The following is a 27704-nucleotide window of genomic DNA, read 5'->3' on the forward strand; positions in this document are numbered from 1 at the left end:
GTGTGTGTGTGTGTGTGTGTGTAAACACCGTATTAAAACATTACTTTATGTTGTAAATTAAAAAGGAAAGAAAAAATAGAACTTATTAAAATACAATTAGCATATAAAATTAGTAGCTTTTCTGCCCATAAAAAGTAACCACATGATACACTGCTAAAGAAAATCCCATTTATAGTAGCAGCAAATTAACATAAACCTTAGGAGTAAATGTCATAAAGATTGTAAAATCTGTAAAAGGAAAACTTTACAAGACCACCACAACACACCAAGTTAGACCTGAACAAAGATGAGAGCATGCCTTGTTCTTGGAGGTGACAAACGGGCATAATGAAGAGAGCAACACCATAAAAATAAAATGCCAGTGTAATTGCCTCCATGGAATATGGTCCGTTGATGTTAAAAACCAAGATGTAAGAATATTCATAAACATACACAAAAAACTACAAAAATGAACCATCCAATACTACACTAAATAGTAAAATAACGTCTCCATAAAGCAAAGCGTTACTGTCCTGAGGACAGACATACAGCAGCTAGAATATTATCTGTCCTGAACTTTATAAATATATACGGAAATAATAAGGCTGGCACATTCTATCCACACAAACCAAACCCTTAATGCAATATTTCTGGCACAATGAGGCAGGCACTTAAAAAGCAATAATGAAGTCAGATTCATACATCCCATCACATGTAAAATAAACTCCTTTTTCATTTTATATCCTTAGTTCTTTAGGTCTTTACACATAGCTAGAAGGCAATGTAATTCTAGGAATGATAGAAGATTTTCCTCAGTCACCAAGAAACCAAATATAAAAGAAAACAAACTACTCAATCCAATAGTACTAAGAGGAAGAAGTATGTGAATCTCTCTATCAAATCATTGTAGTGGAAAACCTTCCTGATGATTGCTTAAATCCACTGAAAACACATGACTGATGAATTCCATATATTTTTCAATTGCACATGGTAAAATACAATTGAATAATGGTCATAATGGGGGAAAATGGCAACACATGACATACTTAAAGGACTAAAATCCCTAATACATAGAAAACTCTTAAAATCTGAAAAGGAAGGGACTAAAAGACAAAGACTTCTGATAGAAAACCAGTAAAAAAAAAACCCTGGAATCTGGGGTCAATCACCTGTGAGAAACAGACAGACAGACAGACACAGAAAGAGAAAAAGCAAGAGACAAAGGTAGAGAAAAAGAAGGAGGAAAGAGAGGGAAAGAGAAGAAGAGAGAGATTGAAAACTGAAAAACATACTTAGGAGCAGGGCTTGTTATGTAATATGAGAAAGCAGATCTGTTCATAAACAGAATGTGTTGACAGACATTAATACCTACCAATGCCCCAGTGAAGCAACTGATGTTTTAAGATTTGCCTCTGAGGATTGGCCTGTCTGCTATCCGCAACTGAGACCATTTCTAGTTTACACAGTCTGGAAATGAAGTCAGTCATGATTGCTTCGGAGAACTTAAAAAAAAATGTATGTGTTGTGTGTCTGTGGGGAAGGGGAAGGACAACATAAAAGGAACAAAAACATCCCGAGAGTGGTTGAAAAGCACCCTGTGTTTGCAGAAGACTTTCCTCCTTGTCAGTGGACTCAAGATGGAGAACAACAGAAAGTAACAAAGGAGGAGCTGGATCCAAAGGTTCTCACGGACTCTAGCCTGAGAAGGGAGAGACAAGTGTAGGGGTCAGACAGAGTCCAGCCATCTGCTTAAAATGTTGACTAACTCACAGACGCACATCCAGGACCTGAGCCTGGGACAGAGGAAGGGAAGCAGATGTCCGACAAACTTATAAGAGAAAACATTCAAACTGTCTGGATCACATTTTTCATGCAGTAAAAGGCCATGGAAATGAGATGACTTTATTATCTGTAATAATATCCTGCTTCACTGCTGTGTTTCCATGGAGCTTCGGTGGGAGCAAGGAGACTTAGTTCTCTTACTTGACTCTCAGTCTCTGCTTTTATAGCTTACTGTGTAAAGTCTTAATCCAAATATGCTAAATGATAATAAAATACCTGGTTTGAGACTCATAGAAAAAAAGTTAACATGAGACTAAGAAGACAGTTACTAGTCTTATTAGCAATGATCTATTCTGAAAATAATGTACACCTGTAACTATTTGTACCAGAAACAGAAATGGGAGATAATAGAGCAAGGGGAAGCACTGTGATCATTTTTACCACATTAATGCAGAGATTTTCATTTTAAATGAGCAGGAATTAAGAGGAATCTATATCAAACCCAATATGACATTTCTGTGCCCCAATCACCAGTTGGCATAGATGATTTTGTCTGAGACAGAGCCCTGTCAGGTGTTTTCCACAGCCCGTGAAAGTCTCAGTGTATGCTGGCATCCTCCATGTTTGAACACACATGGTGAAGGCCACATGTGAAGGCCACGGCTGGGCTTTGCTTCCTGAAAGACAAAATCTGACAGGCCCACTGGTCTGCTCTATCATCATGGCAAACAGTTCATTTTTCTCAGTTACTATGCAGACTTGAGTTCTCATTCCATTTTATACTGTTGATTCTTCAGCCCTTCTGACACAACCAGAAGGCGATGCTAGAAGGATTTTAGTTTCTCTTTTTTTGTAGATCACATTTTTTAACTTTCCACTTATTCACATAATCATCAACTAACTTCTCTTTTTGATGTTCATATTCAATCTTGTAAACCATAAGACGAATAAACACAGACACCCAGAAAATGGATTTATACACATTTTAGTTTACAAGAAATAAGCCAGCAGAAATGATCACTTAACAGGGAATTTTGAATCTAATATTTAGTGCCTTTCTTTGTGCTATTGTTTGAGTATAAAATTTATCTTCCAAAATGATGTGTTGAAGATTTGTTCCCCAAAGCAATGGGCAGGGGTCTTATTCGATCATTATGGCTCTAACCCCATACATGAATAGATTGATAGTCTGGTGGTGTGACTAAGAGGTTGTACAAACTGAAGGGTGAGGCTGTATCACTGGCAGTGGATCACAGATTCTGTGCTACAGAGGCTGCCAAGGTCCAAATTCACTTACCTTCTCTCTACCTTCCAGATGTGCCACAGGGAGCTACCTTTTTCTTCTGCCGTGTTCTGGGCCATCACTGGCCCAGAAATACAGCTTAGCAATGGTGGACTGACAGTTTTGAAACCGTGAGCACAACTGAATCTTTTTTTTCCTGTAAGTTGTTCTGATCAGGCATGTTGTCAGTCACTAACAGTTCATCTTAAAGTCATAGTCGACGTGATGTACATATACTCATGTCATTAAAAACGAGCAAGTATCAAATGCTGATCTTCTTAGGAACACTTAACAATAGCCAATGTGGCAGCGATAGATACTCAGAGTTATGAAAAGGGAAAGAGCCATGCAGACCTGAGTCTAGATCTCAGACCAGCAAGCCAAGGAAACAGACTCAGTATCACCTATTGCCCATGTGCACAGCAAAACCATGAAATGCTCAGGTAGAGAAGTATTTGAGAAAGCAAGCTGCATCATCCTATGGTAGAAATTTCTCTTACCACACTCCTTCCAATGATACTCTGGTCAGCTATGAACACGGCTTGGCCTCACTGTATTACAAGAAAGCCGATTCTGTTTCTAAAATACCTTTAAAAAGATTGATTTTTAATTTCATGTCTATGAGTATTTTGCCTGCTTCTGTGTCTATGTGCGTGCGTGTGTGTGCGTGTGCGTGTGTGTGTGTGCACGTGTGTGTGTGTGTGTGTGTGTGTGTGTGTGTGTGTGTGTATACATCATACTGCATGTATACCTGGTACCCACAGAGGCTAGAAGAGGGTGCTGGATCTCCTGAAGCTAAATAGGCAGTTTTTGGCCTCCATATGGATGCTTAAAATTGAACCTATGTCTTTTCAAGAAAAGCAAGTATTTTTAAGCCCTACGCCATCTTTCTGGGCCATAAACACTCCTTAAAATTATTAAAATTCTATTTTGTTTTTAATTTATGCGTTATATTTTATCATAATTCTTTCTCCTCCTCCAACTCCTCCCAAGTCCTCAACACCTCCCTACCCACCCACCTTCCTGTTTGTACTCTCACTACTAAAAGAAAAATACCTCCTAAAGTTAAGATTTTACTAAATGTTTCTCTGAATCTTCAATCTATTGATTCTACTTCATTCATCTAACCAGCGTGTATAGAATCACTAACACATTTCCGTAACGATAAAACTTTATTGCCGTGCGGAGACGCTGGTTTAAAATGAAAGTGCAATACTGGCTGCTTTCCCTCTGTTCCTTCCTCCTCCATCCTATCCAGCCTCCGGGCTGCTTACCTGAATCACTCCACCCAAGAAAGAAACAGCTGCTGCAACCCCGATTCTCTGCAGCTCGAACTCGGATAAGCCCAGCACACTTGAGTTGCTCTGTGAGGTGAGGTTCCTGCTGCTCTGCGGGACCAGCCGTTCCACAGCATTGGCTGATATCAAGGATGTCAAGGCAAAGGTGCCTGAAAATGAGAGTGGAGTTAAGCATGAAAAGCTATTGGATTCTACCATGAATATTGAACAGCCATGGAGAGCTAGTAGAAACACACTATACTCCAGTGGACCCCATTTCTTTCATACCATTCCGTGAAAAAAAAAAAAAAAAGACAGTACACCTGACTTGCCCCAATGCCAGCTGAGCTGCCGTGTCTTTCTCAGCTACACAATTTTCTAACTCTCTACATAGAGAGTATCTAAGGTACATAATTGTTGCCTGGATTCAAATCCAACCTTTGAACATATCAACAATGTCTTCTGAAGGATGTCACTCTGGCCCTAAATTGCGTTATCCACTAAATGATACTGATACTTGAGAATCTGAGGAGAGTAACAGGAGAAAAGCTTGAAGACTTGATGGACAGGTATAAACCTGTTGGCTAAAATGTAGGCTCCTCTAATCTACCAAATCAATTTCTCAACTTCCAAGACGTAGCTCAGATCCAGAGTCACAACTGTCCATCCAGTTACTCCTCACCAGTCTACACACTTTCTACCTATGATTCTGACAGCTCTACCTATGATAACTGAGCAGACTTTATTTTCATCAACAAAATGCCAGGGGTAGCCAAAATGAATAAACCCACATGTTTGTCTACTTCTGTTAGACAGGGTTCAGTAAACATTTCCAGGAAATGTTTCACAGCTTAGTTTCTAAGGAGGACTTTATTCAGTATGCTGCTCTCCTCCTGACAGGGGCTCGGATGCTCTTCTTCTTGGCATCGCTCGCCTGAGAATGCATCAGTGTAGGTGACAAATGCTGATTCCTACAGGAACGTTCAGAAGACCCAGATTAAATGGACATATGCTAGGTTGTGCAAGCATTCCCGCACTTCATATTTTAAAGATCTTACCTTGTTCCAGTTTATAGGTGAGCTTCCAGGGAAAGAGACTCTACAGGAAATAGGCACCCTCCCACAGACAAAATGAGGCCAACAGAATCTGCTGGCAGTGGACACCTAGCACTAAGTCTTCTTTGCTAGTAGTAAGTAATCTAATAAGTTGTCCAGTAAGACTAGAGGGTTTGAAGAAGAGCTGTGGTATCATTGTGGATTTAGAATAACATGGTTGGTGTAGATTCCAATGGATCTGGCCTTAAATCCCATATCTATTTCCCCAATCTCCTTGTCTATAAAAAGAGCATATTCCTCACCCTTTGATAATCCTAAAGGTCTTAAATGTCACACAAATAAATCATAGTTAGCATCTAATAGCATGCCATTAGCACCCAGTAAGTATTTAATCACTAGATAAGTCTTACTAAAATTAATAGTGTTTTGTTATAGTTATACTCTGTTTACTAAGAATTGATTGTTCTCGGTGAGCTAGGCATTCTTAATAAATCAATAGATATTAATTGCTGTAAAAAGTGTACTCATCATACAGAACTAAATTAGGAACATAACTAATGATTGGAGACAATATTCTAGCATCCAGATGGGTAATGAAAAGTAAAGAACATTCATAATTTCCATCAGAGAGCCCTGAAATCAAACGAGGGAGTAGGTGTGAACTTCACATTTCAGGGACTTTACACTCACTAAAGCACAGAGCAAACTCACATAGGAGATATACCTCTAGGTTAGTTTGGGTTTTTTTTTTAATGTGTTTTTTTTTTTTTAGTTTAGGATTCTATTTCTTGGGATTTAGTAGAAGATAGGAAGGAACTAAACAGTACAGAAGGAGCCATCTGAAAGATTTTGTTGGCAGGGGGAGGGATGAGCCTCAAAACTCACTGTATTGAAATATTTCAGTGAATACTTATTTGTATTGTTAAATGGGATCCTACAAGTTTTCTCTAAATTGCTGAATAGTTCTTACCATTTCAAAGAACTTTCTAATTTTGAAGGTGAACAAAGAATAAATTGAGAACTAAATTAAGGCACATCTAAAGGATGGAGATGGTAGTTTGGGTTTCAGTCATGGCTATATCCAATGTGCACATTGTAGGTCTATGACTTTTATTTGTGTTGTCATAAGAAACTTTGTAAGTTTATTCCTAGTTCATTTGAAATGTATATATAATATCAATTAATATTCATTTATGCATTATATTAAGACAAGAGCTTGTAAATCTCTTAACAATATTCCTACTGAATAGTATATACATTTTATAAAACACATATATACAAGCAGACATACATATGTGCATGGGCACACATGCACATATATACTAAAATATATATTTTATATAAATTTGTATAGATTCATTTTTGAGAAATCACTGAGGCTAATTACACTACTGTATGTATATCATAGTGCACTTTACCCAAACCACACCAGCTATAATGACAAGTGAGATATAATATTATGAATCATTCCTTCTGTACCATTTTGTTGAGTAAAATATATCATAATGTCAAGGCTGAGGGGTGTGTAAAACCTCCTGTGGAAATGCCAATTTTAATTCAGCACGTCTGCAACGAATGCCAGCATCTACATTTCAACCAAACTCACAGAGCACTTGCTAGGTAGCAAGTCTATAAATAATAACTGCCAATGTTTTATCTCTCAAAACCAAGTTTAGTGATATAAAAATTAAATTTATATAAGTACAAAATCACTTCATGAAAAAACATATGTGTGTGATAAGCAAAAACCTCTTAAGATTTCAACACCAAATCTTCAGAATCAATAAATATGTATGCTCCATATCAAGAAATTGGATATTCTTGATATGGAGAATTCAAGTTCAATAAGTGCAATAATTAACAGGTCTTAAAATATGATTATTCTGGAATGTCTGGGCATAGCCAGTGAAGTCAGAACATGTTTTTAAATTATTAAATATTTTCTTTAATTACTTTTCAAATGCTATCCCGAAAGTTCCCTATACCCTCTCCCCGCCCCTGCTCCCCTGCCCACCCACTCCCCCTTCATGGCCCTGGCCTTCCCCTGTACTGGAGCATATATAGTTTGCAAGACCAAGGGGTGTCTCTTCCCAATGATGGCCGATTAGGCCATCTTCTGCTACATATGCAGCTAGAGATACGAGCTCTGGGGGCACTGGTTAGTTCATATTGTTGTTCCACCTACAGGGTTGCAGACCCCTTCAGCTCCTTGGGTACTTTCTCTAGCTCCTCCATTGGGGACCCTGTGTTCCATCCTATAGCTGACTGTGAGCATCCACTTCTGTGTTTGCCAGGCANTGGCATAGCCTCACAAGTGACAGCTATATCAGGATCCCTTCAGCAACATCTTGCTGGCATGTGCAATAGTGGTCAGAACATCATTTAAAGACAGAAAATGGAGACAAGATGGTGAAGTTAGAGGGAGATATGAAAATGCCACCACTGGCCTTGAAAATTGTGGAAAGGTCAGGAGCCCAGGAATGGAGAAAGCTTCTAGAAGATAGGAAAGTCAAGAAAATGGGGTGTTTGCTAAAGCATGCGAAAGGAATGCAGCTTCACTAACTGCCCAATTTAGGACCTGAAGACTTATTCAGATCAATGACCTCCAGAAGTACTACTGAAAGTCCTCTTGTTTCAAGCCACACATCTCCTGATAATTATAACAATATGAAAGCAATACAATCAACAACACCAAGTGACCACAGAAGACCGAGTCGGAAACGTTATTTCTTAAAGGCTGAGATCTCGCAGAAATAAATAGCAACATCTCTGCACTGTCTCCCTTGAACATAATTTTGTTATTGGATGAACATTTAAGATTAAGGCATCATTTTATAGTATGAAACTTCAATGTCACAAGTGTTACATTAAACATTATATACCAATTGCGTACCTCTCACTATTATAAGAAATGGAAGAGGAGTCATTAATTAAAAAGGAACTAATAGAGTTTTAAAACCTTGTCCAGGGTCATGCAGTTTATAAATAACCAAAGAGGCGTTCACTTTGATGTAGCCCACACAGAAATGCAGCTCTTTCTATTCGCAAAATAATTATGACTACTCATCCTTTGTATCCGTTGTTGTGTTTTTCAGAGATGCAGAGTGGCGTAGGGTAAGATACACCAGTATCTTAGGTCATTTGGTTCAAGAATCAAAGAAATATCTGAAATACTTTTCAGTAATTGAACAACTAATTTTAGTCTGTGTTTTCTTTCAAATGCTTACATACTTATTCCATTATCAATTCAGCAATGCTTCTATTTTCAGGCTCTTTCTTTCATGACACAGTGACATTGCAATAGATCATAGGGCATATCTGATAAATAAACATACCTCACATCACTCAGTGCTGTGAGAATGGCTTTGAAAAGGTAATCAGGAGCTAATGAGCACCCTGAGTCCATTTTATTAGTTGTATGAGAAGCTTAAGCATAGACCATATTTATTACCTGTGGCAACATGACGTCCCATTCCAAATATAGCATAAATGATGGCTGGAAACAGAGATCCATACAAACCAAAAACTGGGTGTACAGATGAAAGCATAGCGAAGGACATCCCTGTGAAGAAATCCAGAGGAATTAGGGCCATCTCATATCCCCAAGATACAGTACCCAATGCAACAGTTATGAGAAATCCAGAGGAATTAGTACCATCACATATCCCCAAGATACAGTACCCAATACAACAGTTACAAAGAAATCCAAAGGAATTAGAACCAACTCGTATCCCCAAAATACAGCACACAACACAACAGTTATGAAGAAACCCAGAGGAATTAGGGCCATCTCATATCTCCCAAGATATAGTACCCAAAACAACAGTTATTGATGTGCCTAAAGTCAAAATTTTGAATATTTTAATTATCCTACCTATCAACAAAACAAGAACTAGTGTTATTGTACTGACTAGGAGGGAACTGCTCACCCATTCATATGTGTATTTCATTTCTCTTGGCTGCAGAAATGTCTAGAAGAAACAGGGATTTGGAGAACCTTCTTAGTAAAAGTAATCTGTCATAATGTCAAAGCCAAACGTGTCTAGGTATGCTCAGATTTCAGAAGCATTTTCATATGTCATATGTCATTTTGTTTGTGCAGTAACATATGTGTAGTAGGCAGGAACCCTAGGACAAGGAGAAGCCTGAAGTGGAAGGGGGTCTGGTCCTGGGGCACAAGGATGCAAACTTAAAAGCTAGCAGAGGGACTGTCTGAGTGCACAAGCCAAGGGTGTGTACAGCAGTCAGTCCAATCATATACACTTTCTACTGACTAGACCCTCAACTGTGTGTCAACTATAAATTCTTAGCATCGCAAAAACAATCAACTTAGCTTATTCGGTGAGTATATAATCTACAACTCACAATGCTGCATCTTCATTTTTCACACATGCTAGGGTCTACATAGTTTGTGTGTTATATCTACATAGAAAATGTTTCTATACCTTCCATGATAAACATAGGTAATTTTAATGTTATCAATACATGAATTAATGTTATCAATACATGAATTAATACAAGTTCACTAAGATTTCTTGTCTGCAGCTGGTCCTTGGCATTAAATGTTACAAGGAAAGATTTGAAAGTCCATTTGAGTTTAATGCTGAGCATTGGATTGGACAAGAATGATTATGCTCTGGTTAAAATAAATTGGAGTTCTACCATTGTTTCCTTCTTAAAGCTTGCTTATTGGTAATGAAATCCTGAAGTCTGGTGAAAATAAAATAAAACGTACTACAGAAGAGTGAGTAGCAGAAACTGCTCTGGAATTTCATAAAAACAGTGGTGTAGGGTACAAGCAGACTGGTGGGAAGGGCTCTATTAAGGAGCAGTTCTGGAACCCGGGTTAGCATTGGAAGGCAAAATATCTCCACCCCTACCAGCCAGCACCTCTTAGTATCTTTTATGTCAATGACTTTGTAAAGGAAAAGTACTACATTTACATCAGTCCTATGGAGGACTTTAAAATAACTACCATTCATTTTTTCAAAATAAGTTTTAGTCAGCCACTTCCACCAGAGCCAGAGAGGTTGGCCCTGGTGGTACAGTGTTTACTTAGCATGGCAACCTCTGTATGTGAGGGGAGGGACCCAGATACTAAAAGAGCAAAATAGTGGCCCATGTTAACCAGATCAGCTTAATCTACTAAGTCAATAGTGGTGTACAAAGGGAGGTCATGAGGCATGTTTAATAGAAACATTTCAGGACCTCTAGTGAAATCACATGGATGCTAGATTCCCCTGTGGTCAGACTGGCACACTCTTAACTATAAACCATTTGGCTGTACTGTACACTGTCATCTGCGATGAGCACATGTGAACAAGAAGCAGGAACAGTCAATTCTCTCTCCCACCTTCTGAATAATCACCTCCTGTTTATCTACTTAATTAGAAGGACATTCATCTCTTTCTTTAACAACGATAAAATATATAACAGAAATAGTTTGAAGAGTTAGTTTCAGGGTTGGAAAGGGAGTTCAGTAACTGAGAGAACTTTCTGGTCTTGCAGAGGAGTGAAGTTTGATTTTCATCACCCATGCTGGGCAGCTCACAAATGCCTATGCCAACAGCTCTAAGGAATTCAATGCCCTCTTCTGGCCTTTTCTGGATGCACACATGTATATACTCACAGACAGATATAGACACATAATTTTAAAATAAAACAAATATTTTTATTTAAAAATACCTTAAGTTTTTATACAATTTTTAATCAAGAAAAATAAATAAATAAAACATTTCTTGCTAGTGTGTGAGTGAGGGGGAACTGAAGTTCCAGGGAATGACCTGATTATAAAGAGGAATGAACTAATCAGATTTCACATTTATATGGATTTAAGAAGAGAATAATCATGGAAAATATACTTGTCCCAAAATGTTGTGGGGTTATTTGCTTTGTTTTTTACTCGTTTGTTTGTGATAGAGTCTCATTATTAGAGTCTCTTTCTGCCTTCTTGTATTGAATGCTGGGATTACAGGCATGAATATGTCCAATTTAAGACACTTTTTTATTTTTTTAATTTAAAAAGGCCTTTAAATCTATAAACATGAAATGTTATCTGTGTGCACCCATAAGAGTAACCTTGAAGACCAGAAGTGATGTAAACATTTCCTTTATTCTATGTGACTCTTACACTTTAAATAAATGAGAACCCATTTCTTGCTAGTGTGGGGGTGAGGGGAAATTGATTGTGCCAGGGAATGATCTGATTAAAAAGAGGAATGAACTAATCGGATTATATGATACTTTAGAACTTCAATCCTCTTTCCATAATAGGAAGGACGAGGCCAAGCACATCCTGCTCACATATGTGCCTCTACAGAGGAGAGACAGGTAAAAATTTCTTTCTGACTTACTTATTATTGTTTTGTAATCTAAGCTACATGCATTTTGTCACATGTTTGTATTCATACAAACTAAAATATGTTAAATCCTCACCAAAAAATGGATAAAGCTCTTAACTAGTTAGAGGTATTTTCAAATCACCAGCAGTTTATCCGTTCTTGGCCTTAAAAAAAGAAACAGTATTCATTCACTATAGATATGAGCAAAACTGTGACTCCATAATGCTATTACTTAGAAAAATAATGCTGATAGATCCTATCTATTGCTTAATCTTTTATAACAGTAAAATTAACACAAATTAAAGTTTTAAGGGAAGACGTAAAAACTTCCAAAAGGTTGGTGGGGAAGAAAAAAAAAAGAGAAATAAGGCAGATAGAAAGACATGAATAGAAGATAGACAGAGGGACAATAGGTAGATAGTAGTCAGGTAAAAGCAAGAATAGACAGACAGACAGACAGACAGTAGATAGAAAAACTTAAAGATGGAGATATTCTAATTCTAGTTATTTTTAAAATTCAAAACCCATATAGGGGCAGTGTGAAATCATATAAGGCTAATGCAATTACAAAAAATGATTTCTTGAAGACCTTGAAATACGTAATTCTTATGGAGACATGTTGTGTCCACAGTAATGCTCCAACATAGTAGGGAAGAAAAGATTCTAATACTAGATTATATTAAAATATCAGAGAGTCAGCCCTTGGGAACCCTTCTCTGAAGCCCTGAAGGTAAAGTGGAATGCAATCAGCTGTCTTCTCCAACCCAGGATGCACTGAACAGAGCTTTCCTGACTGTCCCTGCCTGTTGACCCAGAATGACTGGGGAACTTGTAAACAACCCGATTTTTACCTTTGCTTTTAGAGTAAATCTTTGGTTAAGATGACCAGAAAGTGACTTAATCTCTACTGGTAAGAAAGAGAACAAGTTACCAGAAAGAAAGTGATTTCTACATTATAGGGCTACACTTTTAATTCAGTTTCAGGGCAATTTACTTGATAGCATAGAGCAGAAAAAGTTGTATCTAGAAACTGAATAATTCTGGACTGGCGGCTGGTACTAAGATACACCAGTAAAGCCCTTCTGTCAGAGGCATTACATTTTAAGATCTGTATGTGTTGGTTTAGTGATCCCTACCTTATAAATTCAAGGCGAAGCTCCTAGAACTCAAAAGCATGAGCTTTGTTCTCCTCTTGCATTGTAGTCCATTTTACAGGCTTTAGCCTTTGATTCTAGTATGAATGAAACATGCATTCCACCAAACTACAGTTGAAACAACTCCTTCACAGTGGACTGCACTGTCCTCAGGTTGTCAGTCCTTATCACAACACCTTTAGTTATCATAATGAGCTGAATTGTGTCCCTCGTGTGAGTCCAGACCCCCACTCCTCAGAATGTGAAATACATATTGAAAATATGATCACTAAAGACATTTAATTTAAATAAAGGTTTATTGTAGTGGGGGTAGGGGCTCACTCAAATTGAATGGTATTATTTTAGAGAACATCTTGTGAAGGCAGACAAAAGTTCACCCAAACACCAGATGAAGACAGAAGTAGAGATTGGGTTGTTGTTTGTTTTTGCCAAAAAAAAAAACAACAACAACAAAAAAAAAAAACTAAGGACTGTGGCAAACCACCAGAAGTAAGGGGAGAAGCCTGGGATGTGTTCTTTCTTGCAGATCTCAGAAGGATTCAATCCTATTAACACCTACATTTGGGACTTTTACACTCCAAAATCGTAAAACAAATTTTGAGATGTTTCCCGTCCATTTGTGGTCCTTTGCTGTGGCAGTCCTATGAAAGTTACACAATGTCACTGTTAAGAGGGAAGGAAAAACTGAAGCCATTTGGTAGTAGGAACTCAACCTCGCACTCTGAGCAAAGTCAGAACAGTCACTCCTGATAGATATGAAATAACAAAGCCTTTATATTTTTGAATCTATAACTCACAAATCTTTGTTAGGTTCATTCAAATTTTACATCTTGAGTAAGTATGGAGAGGCTACGGGGCTAAATGTAAAAGATAGTCCTTGGGCTAGTGGCGCACGCCAGCCTGGTCTACAAAGAGAGTTTGAAGACAGCCAGGGCTACACAGAGAAACCCTGTCTCGAAAAACCAAAAAAAAAAAAAAAAAAAAAAAAGATACTCCTTGGAATGTTTGTGTAATCAGTACTTAGAAAAGATAAAACCTCATTCCATCTCCAGCACACATGATGCCATAATTAGAACTGTGTGCTCAGGACTCAGTATGTGTAATTTTAAAGAAATGTAAGACAAAGTGGACCCACAGTATTTGGGACAGTAGCCAGTATAGTAAAGTGTTGAGGAATGGAGTTTTCACACAAGTAATGCTTTTTAACTGCTTCATTAGTCTTTACAATTCCTTGTGCCTAAGAAGGAAAATAATGGTGGCCCATCAGTGATTAGTTCACAGAAATCCTTTGGGGCTCTTGGGCTCCTGTTAATCTTCGTTGAATCTACCTGAGCTCTACTACAACATTCGATGTGTCTATGAATTAGAAATACTAAAAATCAAAGTTGTAAACTTTAATTTAACAAATTCTATCACTTGATAAATCATAGTACTATTTAAACAATATCCTTTCAGTGAAAGTAATTTATAGAAATAATAGTTAGCTAGTAGTAAGAGCTTACTTGTTTCTTATAAAAACCTGGAGTTTGGGAGGTGGAAGCTTAATTTAAATATGCAGCATCAGAAGTATTTTTAATTAATTCAGAACCCATCTTGAAGCCAGGCAGGAAGGCTAAATGCTCCCTTCCAGCCAGTACCTCTCAGCACTTTCAGTATCAGTAACTTTAATAAAGTATTTCCCTGAGCCCAATAGATGGATGGATGGATGGATGGATGGATGGATGGATGGATGGATGGATGGATGGATAGATGAATGGATGGACGGACCGACATATGGATGGACAGATAGACAATGCGACAGAAAGAAAGGACATTAAAAAGTCTGTCCTTTGCTACATTCACACTTCAGTTGCCTGTTCGATGAAGTTGTAAGGACACTGAAAAGTGGAGAGTGGGGTATATGAGGATCATCCTTCCCTCAGCACTTAGGAAGTAAGGACAACTATCCCATGAAACAGGGATGTGCTGGGGACATCTGACCTCCCTCTGCCTGTCCCTTTCATTTCCTTTCTACCCTCTCTTTCTTCCAAACTTCCTTCCACTTGCTTTTTACTATATTTCATATCTGCCCTGATTTGGGAATGAGGAAAAACATCTGGAATCTCTTAACACTAAAGCAGTAGAAGCTAAGGACCTGGAGCCACCAAAGCTACATGATTCATTTCCTTTTTGGTTCCAGTCTTGTGATGTTTTTATTTATACAGCAATTAATTATCTTCATATTTGTTTATAATCTTTTGTTAGGTATGGGTGTGTGTTTGTTATGTGTGTAAGCATGTGACCGTATGTGTACATGGAAGTCAGAGAATGTTCACACTGGCAATTTACTGATTCTTTACTCCTATTCTGCTTCTGGTATTATAAACTCACACTAAAACATAGATGCTAGAAATTGAACCTAGGACCTCATGCTTGAACAGAAGTTTAGTAATTGATGTATCTCTCTTTTGTTTGTTTGTTTGTTTAATTGATTATTTGATTGGTTTTTTGATGATTGATTGTTAAGACAGGGTCATTCCACAGATCTCTGGCTTTTCTGAAACTTACTATGTAGAACAGACTGGCCTTGATATCACAGAGCTCCATCTGCCTCTGCCTTTCAAGTGCTAGGTGCACTATCACTTAAGTACCTTTAAATCCCTTCTTAATTGTACTATAACTAGAAATATGATATTGTGTTTCTACAGTGTACAGTGAGAAATTCCCAACTGACCTTTTAGCCTCATATATGTCGTTTATAGCAACATAAACATAATATACTTTATTAGATAACTAAACTTTAAAACATGTAACAAATGGTTCCTAAGAAATAGAAAGGCCTTGATTATTGAGTGATTAAATAATAAAACAGACAAAGTATAAAGTGTAAATAGTTAGAGTACAGTTGAGATAATTTTACACAAAAGGAAAATGTTAAAAAACATAGAATTCTTTGGTTTCTTGGGTAGAAGACTGCATAGGATGTTCACATGAGCTGAAAAAAAAAAAAGATACTTCTGGTGGCAGAGTCTTAAGTATGAGACAAGTGTTATGACCATATCTGTGATTCTGGAGGATTCCAGTTTGAACCTTCATGAGCTCCTTGTCCTCCAAGCAGAAAAATAAAAATATCCCAACCAGGAGACTGCATCTTTAGTCCTTAGATTTGTACTTTGGGTTGTCAGTTTCATTCTCTTTGATGCCCCCTGAGACACAGCCAACCAAAGGAGAGAAGAACTTACCTCTTATTTAAAGTTAGAGTACATTGTTTGAAGAGAAAGAGAAGGGTTTGATTAACAAAAGTGTGGAATTGTTCAGAGGATGGCTAGCTCCTTGACCCCCTAAAGCTATGACCTGGAATGTCTGCTCGATCCCGTAGATAGGCCTGGACAGAAAGGAACTTCAGCAGTACACAGAGCTTAACTGTCTACTCAGGCCTGAAACAGACTGCTAGTACCTCTATAGCCTGGACTTGGCCAACAATGAATCTACTGCTCCGTCCTTGGGCTCTTGTTTGTTGCTCCTTGAGGCCTTAGCAGACACCCAAACCCTGACGAGAGCTAACTTAAGGGAAGTGGCCAAAGAAGGAAAATCAAATGAATATTAGAACTGCAGGAAAATGGTAGACTCGAGGCATGTGAGAAGTTAAAAGAAAGGGAATAGGGATGTATATTTTTTCTTAATTTTTAACTTTAAATGTTTTATTATATCTATATCAATTAGGGGTACATACCAAGGCAAAAAAAATGAAGTTAGAGGACAAAAGTCACCATCAGTGTTAGAAGCAAACACCTCTACCCACGGTATTCTCATTGCCTTCAATCTATAACTTTAACTAAATGAATAGGGTGGATATATGGGGGAGGTTGGAGAGAGGAAAGCTACAGAGTAAATGGTATAATTATATTATAATATCAAAACTAAAAAAATATGTAAAAATGCAGTGAGAACTTACAAGAGACATGTTAGAAACTAATAATAAAACTTACAACTTTTAATGTTAAAGCATAATAAAAGCGTTTAAATTGGTATGCTTTATATCCCAGAAGCAAACTATTGTTAATATTGCATCTAGAAAGATACAGTTTCTAACTACCCAGGCCAGGGTCACTTCTTGTCCCTCATGACAAACAACATTGGTTTTTAGAAAGCAGTACTGGGACATAGAATCTTCACAAGACCAAAGGCCTCTTCTCCCATTGATGGCTCACTAGGTCATCCTCTGCTCCATATGCAGTGAGGGGATGCCAGGGTCGGGAAGTGGGAGTGGGTGGGTTGGGGAGCAGGGGAAGGGGGGAGGCTATAGAGGATTTTCAGAAAGGAAACTAGGAAAGGGGGATAGCATTTGAAATGTAAATGAAGAAAATATCTAATTAAAAAAAAGCAAGCAGTGTCTGAGAATAGAAGAGGAGGGACCACCCATAGTGGCAGGAAAATGACAATATGTAGGTAAGAGACACCACTGTATACATGTGCAACTTCATATAGAGGCCTGGGTGCCAATTCCTAATACCATGTGTTAATAATTTGGTTATATCTGTTAATAATGATTAAACAACAATTAGCTAAATATGCATCACTATATAAAGAGTGGGATTTTGGTACAATTGTGCTGTGGAATTATATGCAGCTGTTAAAGTGTATGAGTTGAAAATACTTTCAGTGACCTGGAGTAGACTCTGTGATGTGCTATGACACATACAAACACGTTTCGGGATTACACGATTGCTGTGGCAACTCTATGCGAAAGTACAAGGAGACTACTGTTTTTATCCATTTATGAGACAAGATCTCTACTTCTACTATGGGTTTATAAACACTATACTGTTTAAGCATGTTCAATGAAAACTACAAAATGATCTTACTGTCAACCCTGAATTTTATGTAAGTTATTAGGAAACTGCTTTTCTTTAAGAGGAGGTTTGCTTTTTGCCCTTCTTGGCGATTGCTACGGAAGGCATATGGTGAGTGGAAAGGAAAGTTAGAAAAGTCCCACCAGTATCCCGGGGGTGGTAGTGGAGAAAGGGGCAGCCTCCCAGGTAGATGTTCCAAGTCCATCTAAAATCAAATCATCTCTGTGGCTTACGAGAAAGGTACAGAATAACTTCTTCCTAACACGTGTCACATAATCAAATGCTGCCAATTGCCAATTGTATAGGTGTGGAGAGTGCCAGAGACACAACAGATGAGAGAGAGAGAGAGAGAGAGAGAGAGAGAGAGAGAGAGAGAAAACAAATGAGCAAACAGTACCAGCCTTGGATGCTACCTGAAGAGAAGAGGTAGATAAGCTGAAGGAGAAAATCTGGTTAGCATCTAACACTGAAGAGTGAGGAATTGCCAGATGCAGAGAAAAAAATACCAGAGGGGCTAGAAAGAATCTCAGAGGATTGCTATCCTTCAGTGTGGCTGCAGGTTTAGTGAGATTCCTGTCTCAAGGAAATAAGGTAGAGAATGGTAGTATAGCATATTCAGCATCCTTCTCTGACCTTAGTACGCGCATCTCACATACATGCTCATATACCATACATGCACATCACACACACACACACACACACACACACACACACACGAAAATAAAGAGCCAAATTAAGGATAAGCAAAGGAGACTGGAGAGATGGCTCAGCAGTTAAGAACATAGGATCTCCTTACAGAGGACTGGGGTTCAGTTCCCATAGCGGTGAATAACGACTGCCTGTAACTCTACTTTAGAAAATCTGACTCCTTCTAATGTCCTTAGACACTGCCCACAAGTCTTGTGTGAAGACTGATATATAAACATAAATTTTTAAAAAGTGAATAAATCTTTAATTAGTTTAAATAAAATTAAAATGAAAAAGTACTTGAAAAGAAATTCCCTGACCAAAAGCATACGTATTTAATATTGTCCAAACCACAAACGTTAATTAATTAGTAACTTGAAAAAGTTCTCCTGAGTTCCACATGAGTTTTATTTTAGCTCTGCCAGTGTAAGTATTTGGCAAACGCCTTGGCCGAATTCCAAGGAAACTACACTCATGGCAATGCCACTTGGTAGCCGTGGGACCTCAAAGTGTTACTGAAGGAAGTGGGGTTGGGAAGAAATAATGTTAGTAACTCAATTTCCATTCAAATATCTTACTTTGAAAATTTGACAAAGATACATAAAAAGTGGACATAGAGTTGGAAGAAATGGAGACTAGATAGCAGGAACACTGATCGTGAAAATACAAATATAGGGCTGGTGAGATGTCTCAGTGGGTAAGAGCACCCGACTGCTCTTCCAAAGGTCCTGAGTTCAAATCCCAGAAACCACATGGTGGCTCACAACCACCCATAACAAGATCTGACGCCCCCTTCTGGAGTGTCTGAAGACAGCTACAGTGTACTTACATAAATAAATAAATAAATAAATAAATAAATAAATAAATAAATAAATATTAAAAAAAAAAAAGAAAGAAAATACAAATATAATGTGACACAAGCATTTCACCAGCAAGGGCAGGGGAACAATGGTTAGCCTCCCTGAGAGAGGACCAATCAAGAGATGATGCCCTTGTGTGCGAAAGCTGGAATATAAGAAATAGAAAACTCTAAGTTATAGATTATCAAAATAAAGTGTATTCCTTCAGAAGCATCCTGAGGTACCACGGTGAAGAGCAACTCTGATGATGGTATCATCTCATCCAAGCAGAAAGGGAAGACACGTGATGCATATCACAGATCGCAATGACAGAATAGAGGTAGCTGCAGCCACGTCTGTGGTTACAGGATAAAGAATTGCTTCTGCCTCCGCAAAGCATGATCTAAGTGGAGAGAGGAATCGTCAAGTATTGGGCCAAGCAAGAGTTCCAACACAAGTTCAAATGAATACCAAAATGCCCAGTTTCTATGACCAGTTCATGACTGTGTATACACACACACACACACACACACACACACACACACACACATATATATATAATATATATATATGACAAGATTTAAACAAAGTAGTAATATCCCTGGCAGTGGAGGAATGATTTATAATAATTTTGATGAATATCAGCTACTACCACTCCTACTATCTACTGGATCTTCAGTTAAAGAACACAGGATCTGTTGATATGTATCACATTGCATTATAATAAGAATTAATCACTTCACCTTAAAGTCGAAATGTCAAATGCATTCAATTTAATAGTAATAAAATACAAAGGCAAGATAGTGGTAAAACTGCTCTTTCAAACACCTTTAAATCTCAATAAATTATTGTTTGAAAATGACTAATAAAAAAATCACAGAATTTCCCCCTTGACAATTTTACCTCTTGTGTGTATTTGGGGGGGGGGCATTGCCAGGTACAGGTTCATAACCATGTGCCCATGTGTGTGCACCCATATACACATGGGTGCATGTGGTGGTCAGAAGTTGATGTCAGATGTTTTCCCCAGGGTCTCTTACTCAACTTAGAGATCACTGGTTCCACTACACTGTCGGGCTAGCAAGCTATGGTGTTCTTGTCTCTGTCTTGTCATTGCTGGGATTGCAACCACATGCTCTATCTTTTTACATATGTACTGGGGATCTGAACTCAAGCACACAGCAAGTATTTTGCCAACTTGTTTATCCCTCCAGAACTGATCCTTTTACTCTTTAGTATTTCTAGAGTAATGTCTGCTATAGTGTCATGCTCATAACTGAATTATTGTCCTGGAGTAGGATAAAGTGATCCCTTCATAGAAAGAATCCTATAGTACACATGAGACCATACATGTAATATGATACTTCTTTGCAGAGTGGGGTTTAACTTTCTCTCTTCAGGGATAGATTATATACAGCCCTCTTACTTGGAAGGGGTTAATTTCCCAAGGAAAATCTAGCTACTCCCAGAAAGGATTAGGTAACTCACGTGATTTAGGTGGATAAGTATTCTATACCAAACACTAAGGCCCTTGTGAAAATGAGGAAATACCAAACCAGAGAAGAAGCGCTTGGTGCCAATAGCTTTCTCTGGGCAAGACTAAGCAGCCACTGCCCGGTTAGACATGGCCTGCTGCCACCCTTTGTGCTGGTGCCTGTTTCCCACATAGTAGCATCTAAGACAGGGCAGGATGGACACCCACGATCACAGGAAAGCCTTGCCACACGTGACCTCGGAAGCCGGAACAGACTCTCGGATGTGTCAACCCAGCCAGCTCTCTAAACTGTAACTCAGGCCTGTTAACCACAGTCTTAGACCAGTTTCAGATCTCAGGTCTCTCCGACAGTGACGGAAGTTTTACCTTCTCTGTCTGGCCCCACAGGCTAACACTCAGATGATCAACTTTACACTCCCACTTCCAGGTGGCTGAGTTTGTCTTAAGCAGTATTTCTGAGCCTGACGCTAGTCTTAGGTGGAAGTTGTGTCAGTGTAAAAACACAACTGTCACCTTAGAGAGGATAAGTGTTTGTTTATTCTGGAGCCAAGTATGAGTGGGCGTGGCCTAGGAACCCAGATTGGGGTTACTCCCAATGCGTTAGCCGTTCCATGAAGCTTTTATAGTCAAAAAAAGAAAGAAAGAAAGAAAGAAAGAAAGAAAGAAAGAAAGAAAGAAAGAAAGAAAGAAAGAAAGAAAGAAAGAAAGAAAGCAAGCGCTATAAATCATGGCACTTGAAAAACAATGGAGGGAATACTGGAGGGGAGGGCTATAGTAAAGCAGACAGAGTCTCAGATGGCATCTCTCAGCTGACACTTTTAGCTCTTAGGTTGGGGAAGGGAAGGGTCTGCTAAGTTAATACATTACAAAGGCAAACACGTGCACCATTTCTACATTCCAAATGATTTACCTAAAGGTCACAAAGCAGTCAGGTCAGGTAAATGGCTATTGAGGGGGCCCAAGAAAATATGGCTCTGGACCTGCAACCTTCCAAACTGCAATCGCTGAAGTTCTGATTGGTCCATCAGCTTTGCAGCAGTTTGGTTGAAGGGACAGCTTCTCTCTAGGAACTTCCATTTACAGTTCCGTTTTCTCAGCACGGTGACACAACCTCGGCCCGAGGTGTAGAACAGAAGTCCTCAGATCCCATTTGTCCATTACATTCCCCTTCCCCTCTCAAGAGGAGTGCTGCTAATTAGAGCAATCCAAGTTGACCTGGCTAAAGAAGACATCTTTCCTGATAAGGGAAGGTGATCCACATCCTAGGAGTCTTTTCTCCCTTCCGCCATTTTATCATGTGCTGAGCATGATGCACAGAATAGATCTCACCTAAGACTAAGCTCAGCATGCTTGACTCTCATTTCCCCTTGCTCCTTCCGACCTTAGCTGTAGCAGGTCTGTTCTCTCCAGCTTAGCCAGAACTGTGCACTCTCTGTTAACTTAGCTAACTAAGTGGTTGCCATTCTCTAAACACCCCTTGTAAAGGCAGCATTTAGAGAGTCCCTCTAAAGGAAAAGCAATGAATAGGGACTTGTGTTTTAATGCCATGTGTGTGTATCAAACAAAACCTTGGCAGCATCATAAGTGATATTTTGTTCCCTCAGTTTTTACCACCAACCATTCATTTAATGCTATGTTATGTTATGTAGATGAAATTGTACTAGTTTTCATGTTCCTGAATAAAAACAGATTTTTTTGGGCAGGTCTGTAGATTTTTATAACCTATTCAAGGTAAAAATCAGCTGAAACCAATACTCTACCAACCTTCATTAAGAAAAGGTTCCCACCCTTACAAAAACCAACAGCAGAATGATATCTTCAGGGTTGTAATAACAAGATCATATTCTCATACACTTCTGGACAAATTTCTGAGGAGAGAAAAAAAATAATAAGTCCCTTGTGGGATAGGCTGTTATAAGACTTTTCTGTCTCTTTCCAAGACCATAACAAAAGGCTGTGTAGCCTATTAAGTATTTTTAATAGAAATGAATGAAGAACCTTGATAGAGCATATTTAGTATTTTTGAAAAAAAAATTAGGTCAAGTGACTAGTTCCAAGATTTGGACAAAATTTAAACCCAAGCCATGTGGGTAATGGTGAAAAGTTATTTCCATCTGGAAACCAGTTTGTGGTAGTATTAGACTGGCCATTAGCAATGCAGAGCATAGCCAGCTGTCTGGTTCACACTGTCAACAGGCTTGTGATTAAATAACATTATAAGTGGGTCTCCCAGAGGAAATTTATACATAGTCGAGAGACATGACTGTGTGAAAACAAATTCCTACAAACATACACTCTTCTCTTCACAGAAAAGTGTTGAATCAAAGGTCAATGGTCCTCATTCGTGAAAAGGTTATATAAACCACATCATGTTATGCTATAATTTCCTATACCCTTGAGATCTCAATAAAGAATTACCATGATCCAGAATCCTAAGGATTAATAGACAAAGGAGCTTTTCTTTTCTTCTTTTCTTTTCTTTTCTTTTCTTTTCTGTTTGTTTGTTGTTTGTTTGGTTTTTTTTTNAAAGAAAGAAAGAAAGAAAGAAAGAAAGAAAGAAAGAAAGAAAGAAAGAAAGAAAGAAAGAAAGAAAGAAAGAAAGAAAGCAAGCGCTATAAATCATGGCACTTGAAAAACAATGGAGGGAATACTGGAGGGGAGGGCTATAGTAAAGCAGACAGAGTCTCAGATGGCATCTCTCAGCTGACACTTTTAGCTCTTAGGTTGGGGAAGGGAAGGGTCTGCTAAGTTAATACATTACAAAGGCAAACACGTGCACCATTTCTACATTCCAAATGATTTACCTAAAGGTCACAAAGCAGTCAGGTCAGGTAAATGGCTATTGAGGGGGCCCAAGAAAATATGGCTCTGGACCTGCAACCTTCCAAACTGCAATCGCTGAAGTTCTGATTGGTCCATCAGCTTTGCAGCAGTTTGGTTGAAGGGACAGCTTCTCTCTAGGAACTTCCATTTACAGTTCCGTTTTCTCAGCACGGTGACACAACCTCGGCCCGAGGTGTAGAACAGAAGTCCTCAGATCCCATTTGTCCATTACATTCCCCTTCCCCTCTCAAGAGGAGTGCTGCTAATTAGAGCAATCCAAGTTGACCTGGCTAAAGAAGACATCTTTCCTGATAAGGGAAGGTGATCCACATCCTAGGAGTCTTTTCTCCCTTCCGCCATTTTATCATGTGCTGAGCATGATGCACAGAATAGATCTCACCTAAGACTAAGCTCAGCATGCTTGACTCTCATTTCCCCTTGCTCCTTCCGACCTTAGCTGTAGCAGGTCTGTTCTCTCCAGCTTAGCCAGAACTGTGCACTCTCTGTTAACTTAGCTAACTAAGTGGTTGCCATTCTCTAAACACCCCTTGTAAAGGCAGCATTTAGAGAGTCCCTCTAAAGGAAAAGCAATGAATAGGGACTTGTGTTTTAATGCCATGTGTGTGTATCAAACAAAACCTTGGCAGCATCATAAGTGATATTTTGTTCCCTCAGTTTTTACCACCAACCATTCATTTAATGCTATGTTATGTTATGTAGATGAAATTGTACTAGTTTTCATGTTCCTGAATAAAAACAGATTTTTTTGGGCAGGTCTGTAGATTTTTATAACCTATTCAAGGTAAAAATCAGCTGAAACCAATACTCTACCAACCTTCATTAAGAAAAGGTTCCCACCCTTACAAAAACCAACAGCAGAATGATATCTTCAGGGTTGTAATAACAAGATCATATTCTCATACACTTCTGGACAAATTTCTGAGGAGAGAAAAAAAATAATAAGTCCCTTGTGGGATAGGCTGTTATAAGACTTTTCTGTCTCTTTCCAAGACCATAACAAAAGGCTGTGTAGCCTATTAAGTATTTTTAATAGAAATGAATGAAGAACCTTGATAGAGCATATTTAGTATTTTTGAAAAAAAAATTAGGTCAAGTGACTAGTTCCAAGATTTGGACAAAATTTAAACCCAAGCCATGTGGGTAATGGTGAAAAGTTATTTCCATCTGGAAACCAGTTTGTGGTAGTATTAGACTGGCCATTAGCAATGCAGAGCATAGCCAGCTGTCTGGTTCACACTGTCAACAGGCTTGTGATTAAATAACATTATAAGTGGGTCTCCCAGAGGAAATTTATACATAGTCGAGAGACATGACTGTGTGAAAACAAATTCCTACAAACATACACTCTTCTCTTCACAGAAAAGTGTTGAATCAAAGGTCAATGGTCCTCATTCGTGAAAAGGTTATATAAACCACATCATGTTATGCTATAATTTCCTATACCCTTGAGATCTCAATAAAGAATTACCATGATCCAGAATCCTAAGGATTAATAGACAAAGGAGCTTTTCTTTTCTTCTTTTCTTTTCTTTTCTTTTCTTTTCTGTTTGTTTGTTGTTTGTTTGGTTTTTTTTTTTTTTTTTTTTTTTGAGACACGGTTTCTCTGTACAGCCCTAGCTATCCTGTAACTCACTCTATAGACCAGGTCAACCTCGAACTCAGAAATCTGCCTGGCTCTGCCTCCCAAGTACTGGGATTAAAGGCGTGTACCACCACTACCCGGCCTTAGACACAGGAGCTTAACTACTAGAAGTAGTAGTAGACTGAAAGCTTCTCCATGTTCCCAAAATTATTTTGAATTTGAAAAGGGAATAGTCAGACAAGATGTGATAAGACATCCAAACAAAAGGAGGAATGTGGGATTCTGGAGGTAGAATGTTGGCTTGGGTGTCAGACAGATCTTCATTTAAGTACTCCTCCTGCTGTATAGAAACGGCATAACTGATTGCTGAATTCTTACGGTTGTTATAAAGATCAATATAATACTCAATGAAGGTTTATCTCATCGTGCGTCATATTTTGAGCATTTGGTGAAGACTGGTTCTATTTCTACTGCCAAAAATACAATCGGTGCTCTTAGTGGGGAGAAGTTCTCAAAATGTGGTTAATATAATATGGCTGATAAGAGGAAAGGTTAGTACAGGTTTTTGGTGCACTGACAACTGGGCATATAGGGGGCAGGGGACATAGCATTCATTGTAACAAACAAAAAAGAAATGGAGGGTAAGGACTGGACTGAGAAGAGAAAACGATGCATTGTTTAAGTATGTCTCTAAAAAGGGCTGAGATGGTGGGTAATAAGCAACTGGATAGTAATGCCTAGTTTGAGGAAAAAAAAATACATTGAACTGCAAATATACTTCTAAACTGTACTAGCAGAAATGAGAACTGAAGTGACAAAAATAAATCAGCTCATGAAATCAGAAGGTACAGTCAGTACAGAAAACCTAGTTAAATATAGAGGCAGGAGAATTGACACCACTGTGCCTCTTATTTAGAAAAAAAAAAAATGGATGTTAAGATAGGATGGGGGTGCAAGTCAGGGGGCATGTCCGACATAAGCAAAGCTCTAGGTTCCATGCCCAGAATTGAAAAAAAACTACTGAGTGTTTTGGTGCATGACTATGTTTCAGCACTCAGGTGGAAGAAAGAAGAGAATCAAAAATTCAGGGTCACCCTCAGCTACACAAGTGAGTCGCCCCCACCCAAAAGAGAGAGACAGGATGGAACTCTGCTGCTGAGGATGGTGGAAAGGAATAGAGTTGTGTATGGTGGGAAGAGAAAAGTTAGAAGAGGCAGGCATTGCTCTGTTGCACTCAGAATGGGGAGCCAGTCAATGTCTGCAGCTGTGCTCTGAGTGAGAGATGCACCTAATCTGAAATAAGAGAGCAGAGCTCTGACAGAAGGGACCAAGCAAAATAAAGAAGACTTTGGGGTCCTTAGTACTGGTTACTGAGCCTGGGACATGTTCTTTGCCACTTTTATTAATCACTACGTCTCAATCAAATACTTTTTCCTGTTATCATAACTGCTAACTGGTAAACCCATCATAGGTGCTCAGGTCAGGATTAAATCAGGTATCCCCCTCCATCTCCCATCCTAAGATATTCCAACAATCCGTAAGAGACCTACTGGGGAAAGGACAATGGCACAGGGTACATGTAGTCTCTCTACCTTCAGAGCTTTCTTCTGGCTTTGGCCATACAGAGTGGGCCTTATCCAACAAATAATATGCACAAGCCATTGTAAGAAATGGAAGCTCGAGGGATCAACACGAGGGAAAGCCTAAGAGCCTATGTGTCCTCACTCGGGTTGTGTTTTATACATACATACACACACACACACACACACACACACACACACACACACACAGTGTTAGCACAGACTGAATTCTGGCTCATATTAGAATCTGTCTTAGCAGTGCTAGAATTGGGGGTAACAAAGCGTTAGTCGTGATCCACAAAGTCTGAATGGTATAGAGCTATAAAGTACAGTAACAGTTGTCCTGCCGGGTTTCATCCGATAGAAACAATTTGTCTGACACACTTAGCTTGTGATAGCACTAAAATGTGTCACTAACAAGAAGAAGAAACCAAACCAGGATAAGGATAATAAAAAAAAGTGTCTGCATGCAAATAGAAAGACAGTGTGTCTCCAAACCTGTTCCTCTCTGTTCTGACCTTTGTTGTGTTGGCTTTATCTGCAAGGTTGTGCGTCCCTGGAAGTCATCCATGTGCATTAGCTTTACTGTCATCAGTCCCAGCATGAGGCTAGTCATCTTTTCATGAGGTCCACACATGTAGCAGCACCCAGTCTAACTTAACTGAACCACATAGTTATTTTTATTGTCCTTACCATGTAAAAATGATAAATGACTAGCCTGCTATGTTGTAAACCCCTGCCCTTATGTGTAGAGGGCAGTTCTTTTTCCTGAATTAGACATTGACCAGAAGTGTGGCAATGTGCCAATCACCAAGTCTTGAGCCATAGTTAATATAAGCCAAATGTAACATAATTGTAAGTGGGCCCAGTGTCCTGCAACACTGCACAGGAGTACCTGTGTCAACAACAGGAAGGAGAGGATAAGAAAGCAGGAGAGGGAGAGAGAAAAACAGAGACAGACACACATAAAGGGAA

At 38.7% G+C, this 27704-nt stretch overlaps 1 protein-coding gene across 5 annotated transcripts in view; it reads right to left on the reverse strand.

The window, feature by feature from the left end:
• Slc26a7 (solute carrier family 26 member 7) overlaps nt 1–27704 on the reverse strand; it is a 131186-nt gene that overhangs the window by 84139 nt on the left and 19343 nt on the right. For all 5 annotated transcript variants that reach the window (XM_029533432.1, XM_029533431.1, XM_029533429.1 and 2 more), the window contains exons 3-4: nt 8827–8937; nt 4318–4490 (exon numbers count right to left, since the gene is read on the reverse strand). In XM_029533432.1, coding sequence (XP_029389292.1) covers nt 4318–4490; nt 8827–8937 — 284 coding nt within the window. The remainder of the gene's footprint in view (nt 1–4317; nt 4491–8826; nt 8938–27704) is intronic.

This window comes from Mus pahari, chromosome 22 (genome assembly GCF_900095145.1).
Source record: "Mus pahari chromosome 22, PAHARI_EIJ_v1.1, whole genome shotgun sequence".
Classification (NCBI taxonomy): domain Eukaryota; kingdom Metazoa; phylum Chordata; class Mammalia; order Rodentia; family Muridae; genus Mus; species Mus pahari.